The 20550-nt window shown below is 44.7% G+C and overlaps 1 protein-coding gene across 6 annotated transcripts in view; it reads left to right on the top strand.

The window, feature by feature from the left end:
* The window catches only part of PHACTR1 (phosphatase and actin regulator 1), a 499845-nt gene that overhangs the window by 427986 nt on the left and 51309 nt on the right, over positions 1 to 20550 (top strand). For all 6 annotated transcript variants that reach the window (XM_045551755.1, XM_045551754.1, XM_045551756.1 and 3 more), the window contains one exon: positions 1852 to 2176. In XM_045551755.1, coding sequence (XP_045407711.1) covers positions 1852 to 2176 — 325 coding nt within the window. The remainder of the gene's footprint in view (positions 1 to 1851; positions 2177 to 20550) is intronic.

The raw sequence follows: 20550 nt of genomic DNA, 5'->3' as shown, positions 1-20550 counted from the left end.
TCGTCTGCAGAGGGGAGGAGGCTGGAGGAGGCCGGGGAAGACCACGGCAGCTCTCATGGGGCACGGCCAAGGCCACCTGGGAGACTTAGCTGAGGGTGGAGGCCCTGAATCTGTGGGCCACCAAATAAGCACAACCCACAGGAGAATAGTGATCTGTGCCTCAGCGGAAACTCTGCTCAGGGGCTTTTCTGGTACCATAGGAAAGGTGTTTTCCAACCAGGGAAGCCAGAGCAGACCTCAGAGGTACAACGTGGACATGAAGAGATGGACCACACAGCAGACAGTTCAGGAAGGTTTAGTCCGTTGAGGGGTTTTCAGCTGAGCAATGTCGTGATCAGATTCCTACTCTAGGAGGGTCATTTTGGCAGGGCTGCGGAGGTAGACTGCAGGAAGGCCATACTCAAGGCAGACAGATCATTGGAGAAAAACCTGAGACCTCAGAGACCAAGAGTCAGAACCATGTGGTGCTCCTGATGTGGGACTGAGACTCCCCAGTCCTACCCTGCTGCCTCTTCCACACCGTGCTGCTTCCAGCAAGCCTGCAACCCTCGGGCTCAAACAGGCCCCCCTCCAGTGCTAGGTGGTCTCCAGGAATGTGGAATCCAGCCGACTGCAAAGTCTTTCCAAAAATGCCATGGGGGTCTGACCCTGAGCTCCCCCTAAATGTAGAGTGTCTCTGGGAAGCTTCAGCAGCACTATCATGGAACCAAGAGTTGGTTCTGTGTGGGTCCCAGCAGCCTAGAGTGCCTGGTGGGAGCCTCCTTAGCGTTTGAACAGCCTGTGTGGCTGGCATGCGAGTGGGCCCACCAGCCCAGCAGCCAGGCTTGCACGTGAGCCAGGCTGCGCGGCAACCAGTCCTCACAAAGCATCCTCCCGAGGTGGGGTGATCGTCACCAGGTGACCAATGAGGGAAGTTTGGTGATGTCAAAGGCACTTTCCAAACGACACGCAGTTAATGGACTTGAACCTAGGGCTGGCTTCTAATCCCATGTCTGTTGGGAGGTGCCTGCTGAAAGGATCTGTTCACACTGCAGTGATAAAACCATCAGCATCGTGGCCTGTCCTAGTGCATTTGGTGCTGCTCTAACAGAATCCCCGAGGTTGGGTAATATATAAAGAAAAGAGGTTGATTTGGCTCATGGTTCTGCAGGCTGTCAAGAAGCATGGCACCGGCACCCGCTAGGCTTCTGGTGAGGGCCACAGGCTGCTTCCACTCATGGACGGAAGCAGAAGGGGAGCTGACGTGTGCAGAGATCATACGTGAGAGAGGAAGCAAGAGAGGGGAACTGAGGAAGCCAGACTCTTTTTAATAAACTGCCCTCTCGGGAGCTAATCCATTTCTGCGAGAGTAAGAACTCACTCATCCCCCATTAATCTATTCATGAGGGATCTTCCCCTGTGACCCAAAAGTCTCCCACTCGGCCCCAGCTCTCAAAAGCTCCGCCTTCCAACATCCTTACATTGGCAATTAAATTTCAGCATGGGTTTGGGCAGGGACGAACCACATCCAAACCACAGCACGGCGTATCCTGGAAGAGGTTTCTCTGATGATCCATGGGTTTCTGTGAGCAGAGGAGTTCATCACATGCAGCCTCCCCACTGCCACACCACCTGGGCTGCTTGTGGGACAGATGCCACTGATGTCTGGGTTCCTGAGGGCCCCTTGAGCCAAAAACGAGAGGTGGTGGGTGCTTGCTGAGTAGCACTTGCCACACTGGTGTCCTCAGTTGATGCATTTGTCTAAAGGGCCCACCGCAATGGCCACAGTCCCCAGGTAGGCAGGTGGGGTGTTCTGGGTTTCTCCTGATGCCCCCAAACTCACATGTGCCTCTCACCCTCCTTCTGCTGCAGATCCTGGCGCCCCTGTGAAATTGCCTTGTCTGCCAGTGAAACTGTCGCCTCCGCTACCTCCAAAGAAAGTCATGATCTGTATGCCTGTGGGGGGGCCAGACCTCTCGCTGGTATCCTACGCAGCCGCGCAGAAGAGCGGCCAGCAGAGCGTGGCCCAGCACCACCACACCGTCCTGCCCTCGCAGATCCAGCACCAGCTGCAGTACGGCAGCCACGGCCAGCACCTCCCCTCCAGCACCGGCTCCCTCCCCATGCACCCCTCGGGCTGCAGGATGATCGACGAGCTGAACAAGACGCTGGCCATGACCATGCAGAGGCTGGAAAGGTAATGGCGGGGTTGGGAGGGAAGACAGGAGAGGGGTTGCCGGGGAGGGGGTGTTGCGAGTGTAGACCACGACTGAGGAATGAACAGGGGCCGGTCCCCAGTAGGGAAAAAAAAAATGTTTGAAAGTGAAATCAGACCAAAAACTTGAATGTCAAAGAAAGCATGGGAGAAAAAAGTAATGTTGCCAGTGGACACACTATAGAATAATCACATTTATCAAAAAGAAAAAATAACATACATATGTACATACACGAGGCTGTCCGGAAAGTATCCAGCCACGTAACCATTCTCGTCTTATTAACAATGGCTGGATGCTTTCTGGACAGCTGTCATATAGCAACAGTAAGTCCTTGCTTAAAGTAGTCGGTTTGTGAAAACTGCAACTTTAACACAACAACGTATAATGAAACCAGTTTGACCATAGGCTAATTGATATCTACAAGAGTGAAGTTCCGACAGCATATTTCTCTTCACAAAAGCATCACCAAAAATATAAATAAGGACCAAAACACTTCTAATGTTAAAAATTAAAATCAATGTGACCTATATATACATTTAACAAAAATTAATAAAAACAAGGAAGATACTTACTTACCCAGTTATTACAGCTTGGGGTCGTGGGTGGCCACAGACTGTCCTAGCAGCTCAGGACCCAGGCGGGAAGCAGCCCTGGACAGGACACCATCCCGTCACTCACACACCCTCGGATGGGGGCCACGTAGACATGCCAGTTCACCTGACACACACAACTGTGGGCTGTGGAAGGAGCTGGAATACCTGAGAAAGCCCACGCAGACGAGGGGAGAACATGCAGACTCCACACAGACAGCAGCCCCTGCCGGGCATCGGGTTGTTTTTCTCATCAACGTTATAACAAAATGATGTTGAACAAAATGGCCTTATTCGAGCACCTGTCGCATACACATGTGTACACACGCACACATACTGGCACATACCATGTTTCGGTAAACATTAACATTTTGTGCAAGGATGTACACATGATCATTAATAGAGTTCACCCCTGGGGCAGATAAATGGAGAGAAAATACTTTTATATTTAATTTCATATCTTTCTGCACTGCTTAGTTTTTAATTTTGTGTATATTACCTTTATGCTATGCGAAAGATAATTTAAATGTAAAATAAGAAAAGAGGAGGGCCGGTGGGCTGGCGGAGGGAAACAGAGGGGCTGGGAATGGTGGAGAGAAACACCCTGCTGTTGCTGAGGGAGGGAGCAGAGCACCGGAGCCTGGGATCTGGGTGTGAGCCTCTGACCTTTGGCAACCGCTGCTGCAGCCCCCTCTTGCACCAGAATCTGCCTCCAACGGCTCTTCTGGGAGGCCTGCAGAGAGGACCCCATGGGCAGGCCTGTGCAGGGACCCTGAGTCCCCACTGCCTAGGGAGACCTCTCAGCTCTCAAACTGGTTCTTGTGCATGTGCATGTATGCGCACACGCGTGTATTCAGACACCACCAGTCTGCGAAGGGACTGGGAGTCCCCACTATGGCTCCCAGTCATGTTGCTTGGCTGAATTCCCTGGCGTTCTATGGAGAAAGTGTTTGTTTTGATCTTGTTTGAAGGGCGAGTCTGACCGGGCCCCAGAATGGTTGTCCCAGAGTTGTGACTGCTGGTCACTGGGTCCTACAAATGGGAAAATTGAAGTCTGGAAGGCCTAGCAGATCTCTAGGGAGCCAAAGGCAAGGCAGACACAGGCAGGAGCTCCAGGTTGTGGTTTCTTGACCCTCGGTGTCTTTCTCTGCTCCTGCCTCTCAGCTAAGAATTCTGCGTTTGGGAAATGAGCGACTCACAGAGAAGTTGTTGTCACTAGGAATTCTGACTTGATCACTTTGTGTTAACATCTACCCTTGCTGCCAAAAAAAGAAAAAAATTAATTTGGCCCCTTGCCATCATTTTCAACTACTCTTTTTATTAATTAGAACAATAATTAAAATATGAGTGGTCCGTTTTAGTCTATTACACATGGATACCCATCATCATCGTCTTATTCAGTCCTCACACCACCTAAGCAGATGAGTAAATAGAGAGGCTCACAGAGGCTGAGTAAGTTCCCCAAGGCCACCTACTCAAGGGTGGCCCCCAAACCGCTTGTCTCCCATCTGCAGCCACGTAGGTGCAGAAATTGAGAACAAGATTTTAGATACTTTTATAGCAATTTGACAAAAAATAATTTCATGTCTGTTGAATCTTGTAATTAAAAAGGGTTTCATTGTTCGTGCATTTTATTATATTTTACGAAAGCATCAATTTGTGATGGATTGAAAATTAAAACAACTGAACAGTCAGAACTGTTCCTTCCCTGTAGACATTTAAAAAGCGCTGCCCTAGGTAGTAAGTTGATGGGCTATAGCCTTCAAGCCAGGGTTTTCCTGCTGCAAGCTCAGAGCTATTTCTACTAAAACACAGCTGCTGCCTAAAGACGAGTCACAGTCAACATCACTGCCCACCCCCATGCCTGTTAGGCACCCAGTTAAGTTTTTGTGTCTCTCATGAGCTTTAATCATCTGGAAAAGATACTCATGACCGTATATTATAGTAAGGGGATATTGCTAAATATGCTTCCATTTAAAACACGCCATATGAAAAGGTTCAATTGAAAGTGCTAACAGACAAGTTTCACAATCCCTGTGGGTATATGTGGAATATTCCCGTTGAGTTTAGACCACTGGGTGGGTCTGTTGCGGTATTGGGAATGGGGGCTGGACGGCATGATCCTGGCTGCTGAGCCAAGGCAGTCTCCCTGCTCTGTGCCACCGCAGACTCTCGTCACCTCCTCTGTCTCCCACTCAAGGTCAAGGCATAGTGCTGTCCTAACAGGCCAGCCAGGACGCAGGGAATTAATGCATGCATCATTTGACTAGATTGTCCCCCCCCCACTAGAGAAAAAGAGGTTTTCTTCCCAAACAAATAAAGATTGGAGAGATTTTTCTGTTGAATCATCATCTCCCAGGAGTGCTGGAAGAATCTGAGAGCAGGACAAGGTCACCGGCCATTTTTCAGTGTAGGGAGGGAACTGCTGGCTGCCTCAGGTGATGTTGCCCTGGTTTTTGCTACCTAAAAATTCTCCCTGTTGCCTGTCAACATGATCTCATCTTGTTCTAACCAAGTTTTATACAAAAAGAACTATTTCTCTATCTTTCCGGGAATTTCCAGTGACCCCCAAAAATCCTGCAAGAAGGACAGACATTACCAAACACGTAGGCATTCTGCCTACAAAGATCCTTGGACCCCGCCACTGTGCCATCCCTGCCCCTGAGATCTCTTAGAGTGTCACCATAGGTCATCAGGCCAGACTGATAGTCTGATCTTGATGAAAACATTGTAGATGATGTGAAAATCAAACGATGAATTAAACAGTAACAACACCTGACATTGGACCATACATTTGCACAAGTGGTCATCCAATAATTGAAAGAGGCCTTGAAGACCACAGGCCACCACCTCCTCCCCTCTGCAGCGTTCTTGACCATTTGTGCCCTGGTCTCTGCTTGAACAAGACCCTCGCTAGGTCCCAAGATACCTCTCCACTGTCGAGGCTGACTGCCACAAAGTTCCTTCTCAAATTAAGTTTTACTTATTATAATTTATACTCACCCTCCCAATCTCATTTCTAATCTTCCTTTCTATGAAAGACTTTTAAATCTTTGAAGATAGCTACCATTCCCTTTATCTAAGGGCTTCTAGACCTTTGACCATGGTGCTCATGCTCCCCTGTGCTGAATCTGTTCTGATTCACTGTTTTTCACTTTTTTTTTTTTTTTTGAGACAGAGTCTCACTCTGTTGCCCGGGCTAGAGTGAGTGCCGTGGCGTCAGCCTAGCTCACAGCAACCTCAAACTCCTGGGCTCAAGCGATCCTCCTGCCTCAGCCTCCCAAGTAGCCAGAATTAACAGGCATGCGCCACCATGCCCAGCTTATTTTTTCTATATATATTTTTAGTTGTCCAGCTAATTTATTTCTGTTTTTTTAGTAGAGACGGGGTCTTGCTCTTGCTCAGGCTGGTCTTGAACTCCTGAGCTCAAACAATCCACCCGCCTTGGCCTCCCAGAGTGCTAGGATTACAGGCGTGAGCCACCACACCCGGCCTGAATCTGTTCTGATTTGCACAGAGAAGTTCTTAGTCATTACCCTAAGTCTGCTGATGGCACTAAACAGTGACATATAGTTATTTACAGGTCCTGCTCACCAGATTTGGGGGGAGGGCAACAGAACGGGGGAAGTAGAGACCAACTGAAGCAAACTTAAAGGAGGTGGTATTCATCCAAAGTCACAGGGCTGCCTTAGGCAGGTGAGTGTGCGGGTTCCAGAATTAACTGCCGGAGTTTGAATCTCAGACATACTGCTTATTAGCTGAGTGACCCTAAGCGTGTCGCTTAACCTCTTTGTGCCTTTTGTTCCTCATCTGTAGAACAAGGATAAAAATAGTACCACCAACTTCATTAGGGTCATTTGTGAGGATCAAGTGATTCAGTCAATCCAAATCAGTCCGGTTATTGCTTGGTACATAGTAAGTGTCCAAGAAATGGTAGTGAGTATTAAGCAAAATTAGTGAGCATGTAAAATTTGTCTTCAGTGCCCCTAAAAGGCATATTGCAAATGGTTTTGATCCAGTCTTGCAGGAAATTTTGTTTGTTTGGGTCAATTTCCTCAAATTAAATTGTCTTCATTTCTCTCCACGGGTGATTCATATCTTTTTTGAAAGTGATATTTTATCATTTCAAATATCATGCAACTTTTGTTCTTAATATCTGCGGTAAGCTCTGTGATCTAGCTGGCATCAGCCCTGGTATTCAACATAAAATCCTAATCAGCCACTAATTTTGTTTCCGATCTTAATTCAGTGGCTCCATTCCCTGTGCTCTAGTTTCCTGTTAGTAAAATGAAGATGGGATATGGACCCTTCCTTGTTGACCCTGAAGGAATTTGAGGAAGATTCTTAAGGGACTGCTCTTTAAAGACTGCCTTCTCAGTTAAAGGCAACTTCGGACTTCCAGTTGCTCACACCAAAAACCTGGGGTCACCCTTGATCCCTTTTTTCTCTCGTACTGCAAGTCTGACTGTCAGCAAATCCTGTCTGGTCTACTTGGAGAGCACACGTGGCTAGGATCGGCCACTTCCCACTGCTCCTCCTATCCCTGGTCTAAGCCTCCTGGTGGGTCGGTCCTCGCCGGCTTGCTGAGAGCCTCCTACCTGGTCTCTCCTGAGTGCCCTCCTGCCCCTTCGGCCCATCCCCAACAAAACAGTCAGAGAGACAAGGTTTAATGAAAATCAGATCATGACTATATTCATTTGCTAGGGCTGCTATAACAGAGTACAACTCACTGAGTGGCTCAGACAACAGAAAACTTATTCTCTGTCCATTCTGGAGGCTGGAAGTCCAAGATCAAGGTGTCAGCAGGGTTGGTTTCTCCTGAGGCCTCTCCCCTCGGCTTGTAGATGGCCATCTTCCCCCTGTGTCCTCACAGGGTCTTCCCTCTGTATACATCTGTATCTGTGTCCTCATCTCCTCTTCTTTTTTTTTTTGAGACAGAGTGTCACTTTGTTGCCCGGGCTAGAGTGAGTGCTGGGGCGACAGCCTAGCTCACAGCAACCTCAAACTCCTGGGCTCAAGCGATCCTACTGCCTCAGCCTCCCGAGTAGCTGGGACTACAGGCATGCGCCACCATGCCCGGCTAATTTTTTTCTATATATATTTTTAGTTGGCCAGTTAATTTCTTTCTATTTTTAGTAGAGACGGGGTCTCGCTCAGGCTGGTCTCGAACTCCTGACCTTGAGCAATCCACCTGCCTCGGCCTCCCAGAGTGCTAGGATTACAGGCATGAGCCACCGCGCCCGGCCCTCATCTCCTCTTCTGACAAGGACACCAGTCATGGTGGATTAGGGCCCATCCTCGTGACCTCATTTTAACTTAATCACCTCTTTAAAGATCCTGTCTCCAAATACACTCACACTCTGAGGTCCTGGGGGTTAGGGCTTCAACACATGCATTTGTTGCAGGGGGCACAGTTCAGCTCTTAACAGTGACTGTGCCCAGAATGCTCCCGTAGCCACCCAACTCACTAAGAGTAAAAAGCAGAATCCTCGTGTGACCCAGAAGTGCACCCTGCCTCCCTCACTGCACCTGCCGCTCCCTGCTTTGCCTGCTCCTCTCCCACAGGGCGGCCTTCTCCCTGTTCCCGCACGCCTGGGATGTGCTACATGCCTCATGACGCAGGGCCTTTGCACTGGCTGTTCCCTCTGTCTGGACTGCCTTTCCCGCAGTTGTCCTCAGGGTTCCCGCCCTCCCCTGCCTCGGATCTCTACGCAAATGTTACCTCCTCAGCAGGCCTTCCCTGACACCCTCCTCCTGGGACAGCTTGTCCCTTTTATTTATATTCATCCCCTTTTTATTCTTGTCATAGCATTTTTCGCCATCTGACCTTTTATGTCGTCTGCCTTGCATTTGGCCTGTTGCTCTCCCCACCTAATAGAACACACAGTCCACAAAGGCAAGAACTGTTTTGTTCACGGTTGTATTCTAGGTGCCTAGAACAGGGCCTGGCTTGTAGGTTTGAGTGAACGAATGAATGAATGAATGAATGGGGAGGCTCTAGTAACTCCTGTTAATCCGCTTCTTATTGAAGGATTGGGTTCTGACAAGACATATATTAAATATAAATTTTAAGTGGTATTGGTGGCCTTAAGCCTTTTATATTAATGTCTTTAACCTTTTGTATTTTTCTTATTCTAACAATTCCAACTGTTCTCTCCGTTTGGAATGTGCTCTCTTCCATCTTCTCTTCTACCACCCACTCCAACTTCTTTTGCAAAGAAAAATCTTACTTATTCTTCAAGACTTTATTAAAATGCCACATCCTCTGTGATCCTTTCTTGGGTTCTCACACAGAGCTCAGCCCCCCTTGGGGCTGCCCCTGTCTGCACACACCCGTGTCGCACACTTGCATCGTGTTTCGTGTTTCTCTACATGTTCTCTCTTAAATGTGGGCAGGGACCATTCTTGTCTTCTGATTTGCTGTGGTTTGAACGTGTCCCCTCCAAAATTCAGATGTTGAAACTTAATGGCCAATGTGATCATATTAACAAGTGGGGCCTTTGAAAGGTGATAAGGCCATGGGACTTCCTTCTTCCTGAATGGGACTAAGGCCCTTTTAAAAGAGGTTTTACCCAGCAGCTTAAGTTCTTTTGTCCTTCCACCTTGTGCCGTGTGAGGAAACTGCATTTCTCCCCTCTGGACGATGCAGCCCTCACCAGACAGCCAAACCCGCCAGTGCCTTGCTTTGGGACTTCCCAGCCTCCAGAAGTGTGAGAAGATACATTGCTGTTCTTTATAAATTCCCCAGTCACAGTTATTTGGTTATAGCAGCACAAATGGGCTACGACCATTCTGCCCTCAATCTGCAATAGAACCTGTCACGTAGGAAGTATGCTGAACACATTTATTGAGTGGGTTTCCTAAAAAGCTATTTTGATCTTTGACATGGAAAGGTATTTTAATTTATTATTGCAACCAATGTTTTGTTATAAACTCCCTTAATTATAGGAACAGGCCTTAGCTGTGGATATGCTCTTGCATCCCCTATTCGGCTGTTCCTGTTTCATTTGATATTAGAAGCAAGGTGTATAGAGTTCCTCCTTCAATGTTAAACCTAGATCTTAGCTTGTCATACCTGGTAATATCAAACTAGAGCTCAAGATACTATAGTTTTGATTATGAACTTCAGCTGTTGAAGTACATCGTTCCTTCTTTTAATAGTCTTTGAGCAAATTCAGCATAAACGATAAATTGGGGAGATGATCACCCTTAGCTCCTCCAGCAGATGGCTGAGGTGTAGGGATTCATAGCTGATGGTCCAGTTCTATCCACTACCCCTGGACTAAACCTGGAAAGTTAACATCAGAATTTTACACTGAAATCTGAAAAGTAGGACCAATTAGGTAAAGGGAGAGGAAGGGAATGAGTGTATATCCTAGGAAAACCAGTAGAGGAGTGTATTAGTAGACCAGGTATATTCACATGGAAAGAATCATTGGAATCTGAGTTTGAACTAAAAAGGTAAAATATTAACACATTTTGGTTACTGTTATCATTCATGCATTATCAATAGTCAATTGATATTTTTAATGATGCTTTGTTTTCACCCAATGGGTTTTGGTTTAAGAAATTTTAGGTACCACACATTTAGTTCTGCTGAGATAAATGTATTACATATTGGCCTTAAAAATGAACAAATAAATACCTTTCTAATTAGTTCATTCTTTATCTACCTTTTCCTATCCTGGAATCTCTCAGCAGCTAGATCAGGAAAGCTCTGACATCTGCCAGGAGAAAATTTCAGGCAACCACTGATTTGTAAACTTCGAGTTTACAAAACAAGCCCTGAAAAGAGAAGGGAAGTTACCTGTGTTTGCTTAGTCAACCAGAAATCAACAATTTTTTACTGAGCACCTTTTCTGGACCAGGCTGTGTGCTTGGTGCTAGGGCCATAGCAGCGAACAAAATATAGAAGGTGCTGCCCGCAGGGGAGCTTGGAATCTGCTGGGAGCATAGACTGGGCAAATCAATGCCCGTGAGGACGCAGGGTAGGAGGAGCGTGTTCAACAGAAGCTGTCAGCTGGTCTGTGGGATTCAGGGTGGTCTTTTCTGAAGAGCTGCATTTAAACTGAAATCTAAAAGAGAGGAATAACCAGATGAAGAAGGAGAAAGGGAATGAGAGAACATTCCAGGCGTATTAAAGGGAGGAGTGATATACTGTCTCCAGATGAGTGAATGAGATTTTTAATAAGAAAAGGAAGGAAGTTGGCATTTATTCTCCAGGTTTTTAGAAGACAGATCATAGAAAATGAAAGTAATGATGGAAGTTTGTGATCAGACTTAAGGAAGAACCTAAGAACCATTAGGAAGGACATTGGGGATCTTTAAGAAAGATCAGGCCAGCGACAGATCCAATGGTTTACTCATGTATTTCCATAAAGAAAAAACATACAGGTCAAATAGCCTGCTAAGGACATGTCCAACTCTATAACTCCAGGTTAGATATATTAAAGTGGATTAACTCTAATGTGAAAAATTTAAAAAATAGAATAGGTTTATCTCTAATGGAATACTAGATGTACACCTGTGTTGAGATAGGCCAGACCAGTGATGGTCAACCAGACCCAGGAAGGTTCCAGAATCTTCTTGAATTCTTAGCAACACTTACTGAACATGGCATGCCAGTCATCGTAATAGATACATAATAACAAAACACTTAGTCTTTCCTTTAAATTGATAATATTGATAAATATAAGCCTATAAACAGTTTATTTGCTTATCATGTCCCTTTTTTGTTTTTTAGAGACAGGGTCTCCCTTTGTTGCTCAGAAAATAGTACACTGGTGTAATCATAGCTGACTGTAACCTGTAACTTCTGAGGTCAAGCCGTCCTCCTGCCTCAGCTTCCCGAGTAGCTGGGACTATAGGTGCTTGCCACTATGCCTGGCTAATTAATTTTTTTTCTTTCTTTTCTTTTCTTTCTTTTTTTTTTTTTTTTTTTTTGTAGAGATAAGGTCTCACCATGTTGCCCAGGCTGGTCTTAAACTCCTGGCCTTAAGTCATCCTCCTGCCTCAGCCTCCCAAAGTGCTAGGATTACAGGCACAAGCCACCATGCCCAGCTAAGAATATTGAAAAAGGAATAATTTTTACATTGGACAGAAGAAATTGAAATCAGTAGCCTCCCAAATCCCCTGCCCTTCTCTAAAATTCTATTACCTCATAATTATTTTTAGGCCTTTCAGAGAGCACAATATAATTTATAATCTTTGGATAAATACATTTCATGATGACAGTTAATTTTGTTTATGTTGTCTCAGGGTTACAGGAAATTCTAAAGAATAATTCTTGGTTCTGAACTAGACGATCCCCAGGGTTTCTTTTGGCCTCAACAATCTAACGTAATTATTGCATTGGCTTATGTTTATGTTTCACCTGTAGGCGAGGGTGTTCCATGATAATAAACAGATGTGAATGGGTGCTATAGCAAGAATGAAACTCTGAATACCTAGGTGTTACTTGCTTGTGAAGTGGCACTGATTTGAAGTTCAGGGTTTTATCATCATATAGCAAATGGACTACATTTTTTAATGAAATTTGTTTCCAGGGAACGATTGTCTTTTTATATTTAAGACTATCTCTTCAAAATCTCATGCACTTCTTGTTAGACATTTGTCCTTGTCCCTTGGAGGCCGGAGTTATCAACCTCTTACTTTAGGTCAGTTCTTTGATTTTTAAAGCCTATTTTTATCATCTTTAAGTGGCTGCATATACATATTGGTTTTCAATTTTAACTGCTATTCCAAGGGCCATAATACCATTTTGGGGCAAGGTAATGTCATTGTGAGCAAGACCCATTATCTGCAAGGTTGGCAAGCAAACTGGTTAGCGGAAAGCTGAAATGAGACCATGCAAACCATTAGCATCTTTTGAAGTCTTAAGAGGATAAAAAAGAAAGTGTATTTTCAAAAGAGAAAGAATCTACTCTTGGGTTCCTGTGTTTACTTCAGTAGAAACCCTGCCCTTTCCTGATGCATGAATATTGATTCTTTTGATTGTCTTAGAAACCGTTGTCCAGAAAGGTTTTTCAGGTCAAAAATAGAAAAATGCTAAAGAAAGTATTTTAATAAATTAGTGGATAGTATCCATAGTGACTAGTTTGTGATAAATGGCTGGTGTTTAAATGCATCCATCGTTAAAACAGCAACTACCAAGGTTGATGTTCATGAGCACATTGCACTGGCATTGCCCTCTGACCTCGCAGCTGCCTGTGAGGAGGTCAAGTAGATTTCTCCATTTCACTGATGAGGACCCAGAGACTAAGAGGCACAGCTAGTAAACGGCCCAGCTGCGACTCACACAGTCCTGCTTACTCTGCGTCTTGCCATTCTGGTACCGCCTGCCCAGCCAAGCATGACCTAGAACATTCTTTGATGTTCTAGACACAAAGTCAAGTAGAAAAGCCACCACTGTTTGGTTTCTCCATCAGAAATGGAGACTGCCGGGGGTAGGCAGCTGATGGTCAGATTCTGTATTTTTTTTTTTTTGAGAGGTTACAATTTTTTTTTTTAATTTCAGAGTATTACGGGGGTACAAACGTTTTGGTTACGTATTAATAAATTCCTTTTGTACAGTTTGAGTCAAAGTTATAAGTGTGCCCATCACCCAGATAGTGTGCATTGTACTCGTTAGGTGTGAATTTACCCATCCCCTCCCACCCGCTTGGTTTCCAGTGAGTTTTATATCCATATGTGCACATAAGTGTTGCTCAATTAGTTCCAATTTGATGGTGAGTACATGTGGTATTTATCTTTCCATTCTTGTGATACTTCACTAAGAAGAATGGTCTCCAGTCCATCCAGGTTGATACAAGAGGTGTTAGTTCACCATTTTTTTTTTTTTTATGGCTGAATAGGCTCTGTATGTCCTACGGTTTTATTCATCACATCCCAATCTCAGGCGATATTTCAGAAATGTAGGTCACTGGTCTCTGAAAGGACAGAGGTTGTGAATGAATTAATTTAAATCCATTACCCCTGCTAGAAAGAAAGAAACTCAAAATACATTCTCTACTCAGGAAGTCGCAGTACCCTGGTCTATATATAGAACAGCATAGTTTCCTGCTGACTAAAATCCAGCAAAAAAACAAAAGCTCTAATGTTGCATTTCTTATCTTAGAAGGCTAATCCCAGGCCATGCTAAACCACACAATGTATGCCTGCTTTCTTAAAATGAAGCTGATTAACTATTTTCTTGGGCCACAGTGGTTATTTCTGTTATTTTTCAGCCTCAGGCACTGCAATTTGCAGCATAATTTCTCACACATTTTTTGGTCTGCAAGAGGAGCTGCTTGTTCTCTCTCCCCTCTGAAAACTCTCTTTATAACTCGTGCAGACTAAATTACAAAAGCTGTTCCTATTGAAGTTTAATTTCATTTTCAGTGTCATATTTGTAGCTAATAAAATTTTCTCTGTCCTTTGAAGAGATTAATATATTTTTTTATCATTTTAACACTTGGTGCATTTAAAATCAGATACCAGAAAGCAATATCCCTTGATTACACATTTTTCTTTAGAAGTAATGGTAGAATGGTTTCCAAGCATTTTTGAGAGAAGATTGAGAATTTAAAAGAGACAGTGATTTTTAATTTCACAACCTGCCCTTGATTCCCTACAAGAGTTTCAAAGGTGTCTGATACCCAGAAATTCGCCCCTCATGCATGGGTCACAGTGCGTCCCTGCTCACCTGTCTGCACCCTGGAATGGAGAGAAAGTGGTGACCGTAAATTTCCCTCGAAAGGGGAACAGCTGTTGTAATGACCGGACTAGTAGCTGTCCTGGCATTCATTTATTTATCAGTTATTTAAAGTAAGGTCTGAGCCTTGCCCTCACCCAGTAATGAACATGAAACATAAGTCAGTCTCTTCATTTTCAAAGTCTAGAGATTTCTTAGAAACGTGTCCATTTAAATGGTAGGAAAATGGCGGCGGGGGATGATTATCAGAGAGGCCCCACTGTGTTCTCAACCTCCGTGTCTCCTGCTCAGTCTAGCAGAGTCGAAGAAGAGAGTTGAGTTTCCCAGAAAGAAGATGCATTAAAGGTCATTCGTAAAAAAAAAAAAGTCATTCTTGACGGAGACAGGATGGATGGGAGAAAATAAAGCTTTTCACTTCCCTAAGGAGCCGTGGGGATGGGACGAAAGAAAGGAGAGATTTCAGCATGTGCCTTTCCCAACTCAAGAATGCCATTTTACTCGCAAACTCTCCACATCCCTTCTTTTTTTTTTTTTTTTTTTTAGTGCTTCTTTTGTAAATGGCCTGCGTCCTGTTTTTAGGTAAACTTCTGTTCGTTCTTCCCTGTTCCCTCTGGGGGGAGGGCAAGGACACAGCAATGTCCTCGTCCTGCTGGGCTTACTTTTCAGTGGGAGGGACAGATATTACACCAAAAATACGGAATATGATGTGGCACAGGGTAGTAAGAGGAGAGTGATGGTAACACCTGTCCTTTCTCACAGAAATGTGTCATTAATGTGGCCACAATACCCACTAACCCCATGGCATGCCTCCTTTTTATTGGTAATACTCTATTATCCAAGGTTGGGTTGTCCAGCTTGTTAATTATTCTCTCCTTCCTCTTGTGGCCTGTTTTCTCTGCACACCTACTCACCCCAGCCCTGTGCTACTCACACAAACACTGTGGTACCCCAAGTCTAGAAGGCAGCCCGCTCCCCGTGGGTTCTACAGTGGTCCCCAGGAGGGGCTCTTCACAGCAGAATTCATAGCAACAGAGTATTGGGTGTTGTGAACATCTGTTATCCTTGCTTTTTGTTATGAAGATAATTGTTATATTCCACAGCTTTTTAAAATCTGTGGTATAAATTGCACTTCATAGTCAGCGGGTACGTATATGGGAAAGGAACAGGCATTGCTGTGGTTCATGGAAAGAGCACAGGCCCTGGAGTGAGAAGACCCAAGTTCATGTCCCTGCTGTGACCATAGCCATGTGATCACTCAGGTTCTCAGGCTCTTAATGTCCTCATCCATAAAAATAAAGATAATAACAATATGCTTCTTAACTCTGCAAGTTTTTGTGAAGATTAAGTGAGCTGATGAACATTTACAATCCACTTTCGTAGGACACTCACAGTCTGTGTTGGCTGTTGTGGTTGTTTTGAAAGATGCTCCTGCCCCTTCATCCTGAGCCATGGAACCCCCTGGTGTATGTAAGTAGTAGAAGGGAAATGTTCCAGAATGGTGCAACTGTCCAGCATCTTGTAAACATCATGGAACTGGCTTCCGTTTCTACCTGTTTGTCTCTATTCGTCAGGAAAATTATATTATTTGGGGCTACCTAGATGATAGGAAGCAGAAGTTATTTTTTATTCCCCTAGAGAATAATTTAAGCCTTTGGTGTTTGTTTGAATTCATCACAGAATGTTAGTATAAAAGGAAACCTTACAGATCTCATCTAGCCCAATGACCTCACCTTACAAAGCAACCTAACTCTGGATGGTCCTAACTGAAGTAGACTGGCAGCCTGTGAGTACAGAACTGGGAAAATGGAATAACCATGAGCTCTCTCTGTTCTGTCACCCGCGCACATGCAGTCTTGGGTGGAAGGCACGCAGGTCCCATTGCTCCCTTCCTTGCATAGATTCTCAGTGTCTTTGCTGTTGGGATTTTCTTGTTAGGAAAGAGAACTCCAGATCACTATTTCCAAAAACCTTAATTCTCCTTCCACAAGGATACTTTTCCTACACCTGCAAGACTCTCTGTCTAAGGGTCAGGGATCATTATTTTAGTAAATTAAGTAATTAAAAATGTAATGTGGCCTACTCTGATTCTGAGAGATGCCAAATATCCGGTTGGCTTTTCCATCAGTTCCGAAGACATGCGCAGTGATGAGGCTGGGGCAGGAAGATTGTGAATAATCAGCCTCTGCCTTTGAGAGGCTCCCAGTCCGTGGGGGTGGGGCAGGTGCTTAGCCACGCGTGTAATTATAACATAATGCGACAGATGCTATGGCAGAGGTGGGAGCAGGAGCTGTGTTGGTGAGAAGGGACTGATTTCCACTGGAAAAAATCAGAAAAGCTGCTCAAATGAAGTGAGATTTGAGCCATCGCCAAAGGATGGGTAGGATGCTCCAGGCTAAACTGACAGGGGAGTTCTGAGGCAGAGTGACGATGGGAGTCTACAATGTACTTGGGCAGTGGCAAGTGGCCTGGTGTGGCTGGAACTCTGGGAACATGGTACGGAATAGTATCACAAGATCCAAAGGAGCTGAGGATCAGATCATGAGATGCCTCCTAGTCCATGCCAAAGAGGGAGAGTTTATCCAGTACAGTGAGTACCGTCTAGCCTCTTTCAATTGGGAGAATTACATGATCAGACCTGTTTGACAGCAGTATAGAGGCTGGACTAGGTGGTGGTGGGGAGAGGGAGGTTCTGGAAGAAGAGTAAGGTTCAGAGACATTGCAGGACCACTGCTTCTGTGCAGGCAGCAGTCAGTGACATCAGTGAGAGATTGGTTCTGTAGTCTGACCGAGTTCAATAATGCCTGCACTCCTCTGGCTGTGTAACCTTGGTCATGTGCTTTCATGTTTTCCTCTCCAAAATGTGGGGGTCAAAATGTACCTATCTTCTAGGGTTGTTGTGAGGCTCAAATGGATCAATACGTGGTATAGTGTGAGTGTTAAAAAAAATGTTAACTTTTATCATCATTATCTATAATAATCCAGTAAGAATTAACAAAGCCTCTAACCAGGGGGTTAGGATGAGGTGCTTTATGTTTTGCTGTGGTTTAGAAGCTAGTCAGCCAATGGGAAGAGGAACAGTGAACACAGCCCATTGGTAGTGAAGTCCGTTTGAATTCAGAACAAACTAAATGCTTAATGCCAAAGAGTTTTGACGTGAATGGTCCAGAATAGATTTTATTACATGACTCAGCTGTTCCTCAGGGAGTTTGACAGGTACTTGGGAAGATGTGGTGACTCCTTCAGGCCACTAGAGTGTCATTGAGTAAATCACTGATCTGGGCAACATAATGAGAAAAGCTGATTCACTCAAGAACCACTTTGGAGCTCTTGCGTTAGGGGTAATGGCTCAGGAATGAAAGCAGGGATGCAAATAGCTGAGTGGGACCCCAAAAGCATCAGAGTGTTGATACAGCCCCCAGAATGCCAGCCTGAGGGACAGCAAGTCAGGAACTTGCGTGATAGGATATGGACAATTCTCCATCATCCAGTGAATACTGCAAATTCCTGATAATCAATACCTAAGTGGCTTTTTAAAGAGACTCATGTGGTACAACTCCGAGAATGCAGCACTAGCAAAGCCACTGTGGATGCTGTAGGCCAGTGTTTCCCCTGTATGGAACAGTTTTGTCCACTGGAGGACATTTGGCAACATACAGAGATTTGGAGAAAATACTACTAGCATCTAGAGGGTAGAGGCCAGGAGTGCTGCTAAACACACTACAGTGCACAGGACAGTCCCCAAAGCAAAGAATTGTCCGGCCCAAAATGTCAGTCATGCCCATGTTGAAAAAAAAGCCTGGTCTGCTAGGCCAACATTTAACCAAAATGTGTTATTTCCATAATTAGTGGTGCATAAAATAAGCTTAGAACAGCCTTTTATAAGTTTTACTATTTTATTAAATGTTATATGTATGTCAATATTAACACGTGGATTATAGATATAAAAATATGTATTTACCTTAACATGTTATAAACATATAATTACCATATATAGCCTGTGGTTACAAAAATATTTGCTTAAGATGAGGCTACAATAGTGTTGAAGTTTTTTAAAAAGTACTGTATTGACTTAAAAATACAAAGTAAACAATAGTGAACGGACTTCAAAGATGGCATACACAAAATATTAAGGATAAAGATGGCATACACGAAATATTAAGGAGGTGTGAGTATGATCGAGGTTTAGGAAACATTTGTTTAGATCAGGGCTCAGAAAACTTTTTCTGTAAAGAACTGGATAGTAGTAAGTATTTTAAGCTCTGTTGCAACTATTCTGCTCTACCATTTTGGTTCCAAAGCAGCCACAACGATGGGTAAACAGATGGGTCCCCTCACCGCCCTGACAATTCTGAACCCAATGTCTAAGATGAATCCTTTAAACCTGTGGTCCCCAACCCCTAGGCTGCGGACTGGTACCAGTCCATGGCCTGTTAGGGACTGGGCTGTAGAACTCTGCCATCCCCACCCCACCCCACCCCTGTCCATGGAAAAATTGTTTTCCATGAAACTTAGGACAAGGAACGGGGGCAGAGGGAGCACACAGCAGGAGGTGACCAGCAGACAGCAAGGAAGCTTCATCTGTATTTACAGCCAGTCCCCATCGCTTGCATCACTGCCTGAGCTCTGCCTCCCTCCCACCCTCCCCACCCCCATCCAAGGAAAAAACTTTGTCTTCCATGAAACCGGTCCTGGGTGCCAAAAAGGTTGGGGACTTCTGCTTTAAACTCAATGCCCAGGAGTGGCCTGCTCATGGCAGGGCAGAGCACTATTACTCACCTCGGTTAGTAAGATCTAAAACAGCTGTAAAGTAATGATGCCCATTTTTTACACATGCTGTTGACAAGGCATGATCTTTCCCCCATTTTGCATGGGTATAGTTAGTAGGGTTTGTGTTTAACCAAAGTATACAATCTCGTTAAGTATCATGGTTCAACTTTGGGATACAGAATATTGTGACAGAGTGGGCTCAAATTCCAACTCCTTCCTTTAACGGGTTGTGGGCCTGTAAACTCCCCTCTCGGAGCTTCAATTTCCTGTTTCATAAAATAGGGGTAATACCACCTGTCCTGTAGGGTTGTTATAAAGGTGAAGTAAGATGCTATATGTGAAAGTTCTAGAACGGTGGGTGACACTTGCAGTAAATGTTCCTTTTTTTCACTCTCCCTCCTCTTGTTCTCCACCTTTGCTCTTCCATGTACTCAATGAGGACGTCCTCTCTGTCATTATCTAAGCCACTGATAAAGGTGCCAGCGGAGTCTGGGGCACCACATCCCTGCAGTACACCATGAGATGCCTTCCTAAAAATTAAATTTGAAACAATTTCTTAATTAATGCCTTTAAATATGGTTTGTCAACCACTTACAAATGCATCTAAGTAGCAGTCATTCCAGCTCATATTTCTTTCCTTCAGCTAAAACAGTAAACAATGACTGTGTCCACTTTGCATCAGGCATGGTACCAGCACCAAGACGAACACGAGACATGGCTCCTGTCTTGCCGGGAGCCTACAGCCTGGGTGGAAAGGGGAAAATGGTACGCAGATGGTCATGACCTTCACAGTTGAGCACTCTCCCGTGAACACAGGCAAGGCGTTGCCTGAGACAAGTTGTAAAAGATAGGAATGAATGGAGTGAAGATGGGATGGGTGCACGTTCCAGTCCCGAGAGTGTTGAACGCATAGTTGCAGGTGACCAGGGGTAGCTGTTTGGAGACAGAGGCGAGAGGGGGAAATGAGGCTGGGTTAATTACGTGGGCCATATTGTACAGAGTGTGGGAAGCACATCACACTATGTTTTAACTGCTGCTTGTAGGGCTAGTGGTTTTCACCTCTTTTTTGCAATGAAGGCCTTTATTTTGAGCAAATCTTCTACATGACAGTCTAGTATATAGAAGCGGTATTGCTGAGACTGACGTTCTGCTGGATGTTCCCTTTTCTACCCACCACCTCCAGGGGCAGAGGACAGACATAATGAGACACTGCATTGGAGTTGGTCTGGTTCTTTGCCTCGAATAGTATAGCTCATGATGTGTGAACTGGTTTTCCATTTGTCATTCCTAGATCACTGGTCGTGTA

The sequence above is a fragment of the Lemur catta genome, chromosome 5 (genome assembly GCF_020740605.2).
Source record: "Lemur catta isolate mLemCat1 chromosome 5, mLemCat1.pri, whole genome shotgun sequence".
Lineage (NCBI taxonomy): Eukaryota > Metazoa > Chordata > Mammalia > Primates > Lemuridae > Lemur > Lemur catta.
Note: the sequence above shows the minus strand (reverse complement) of the source record. Positions and strands in the feature narration are given on the sequence as shown.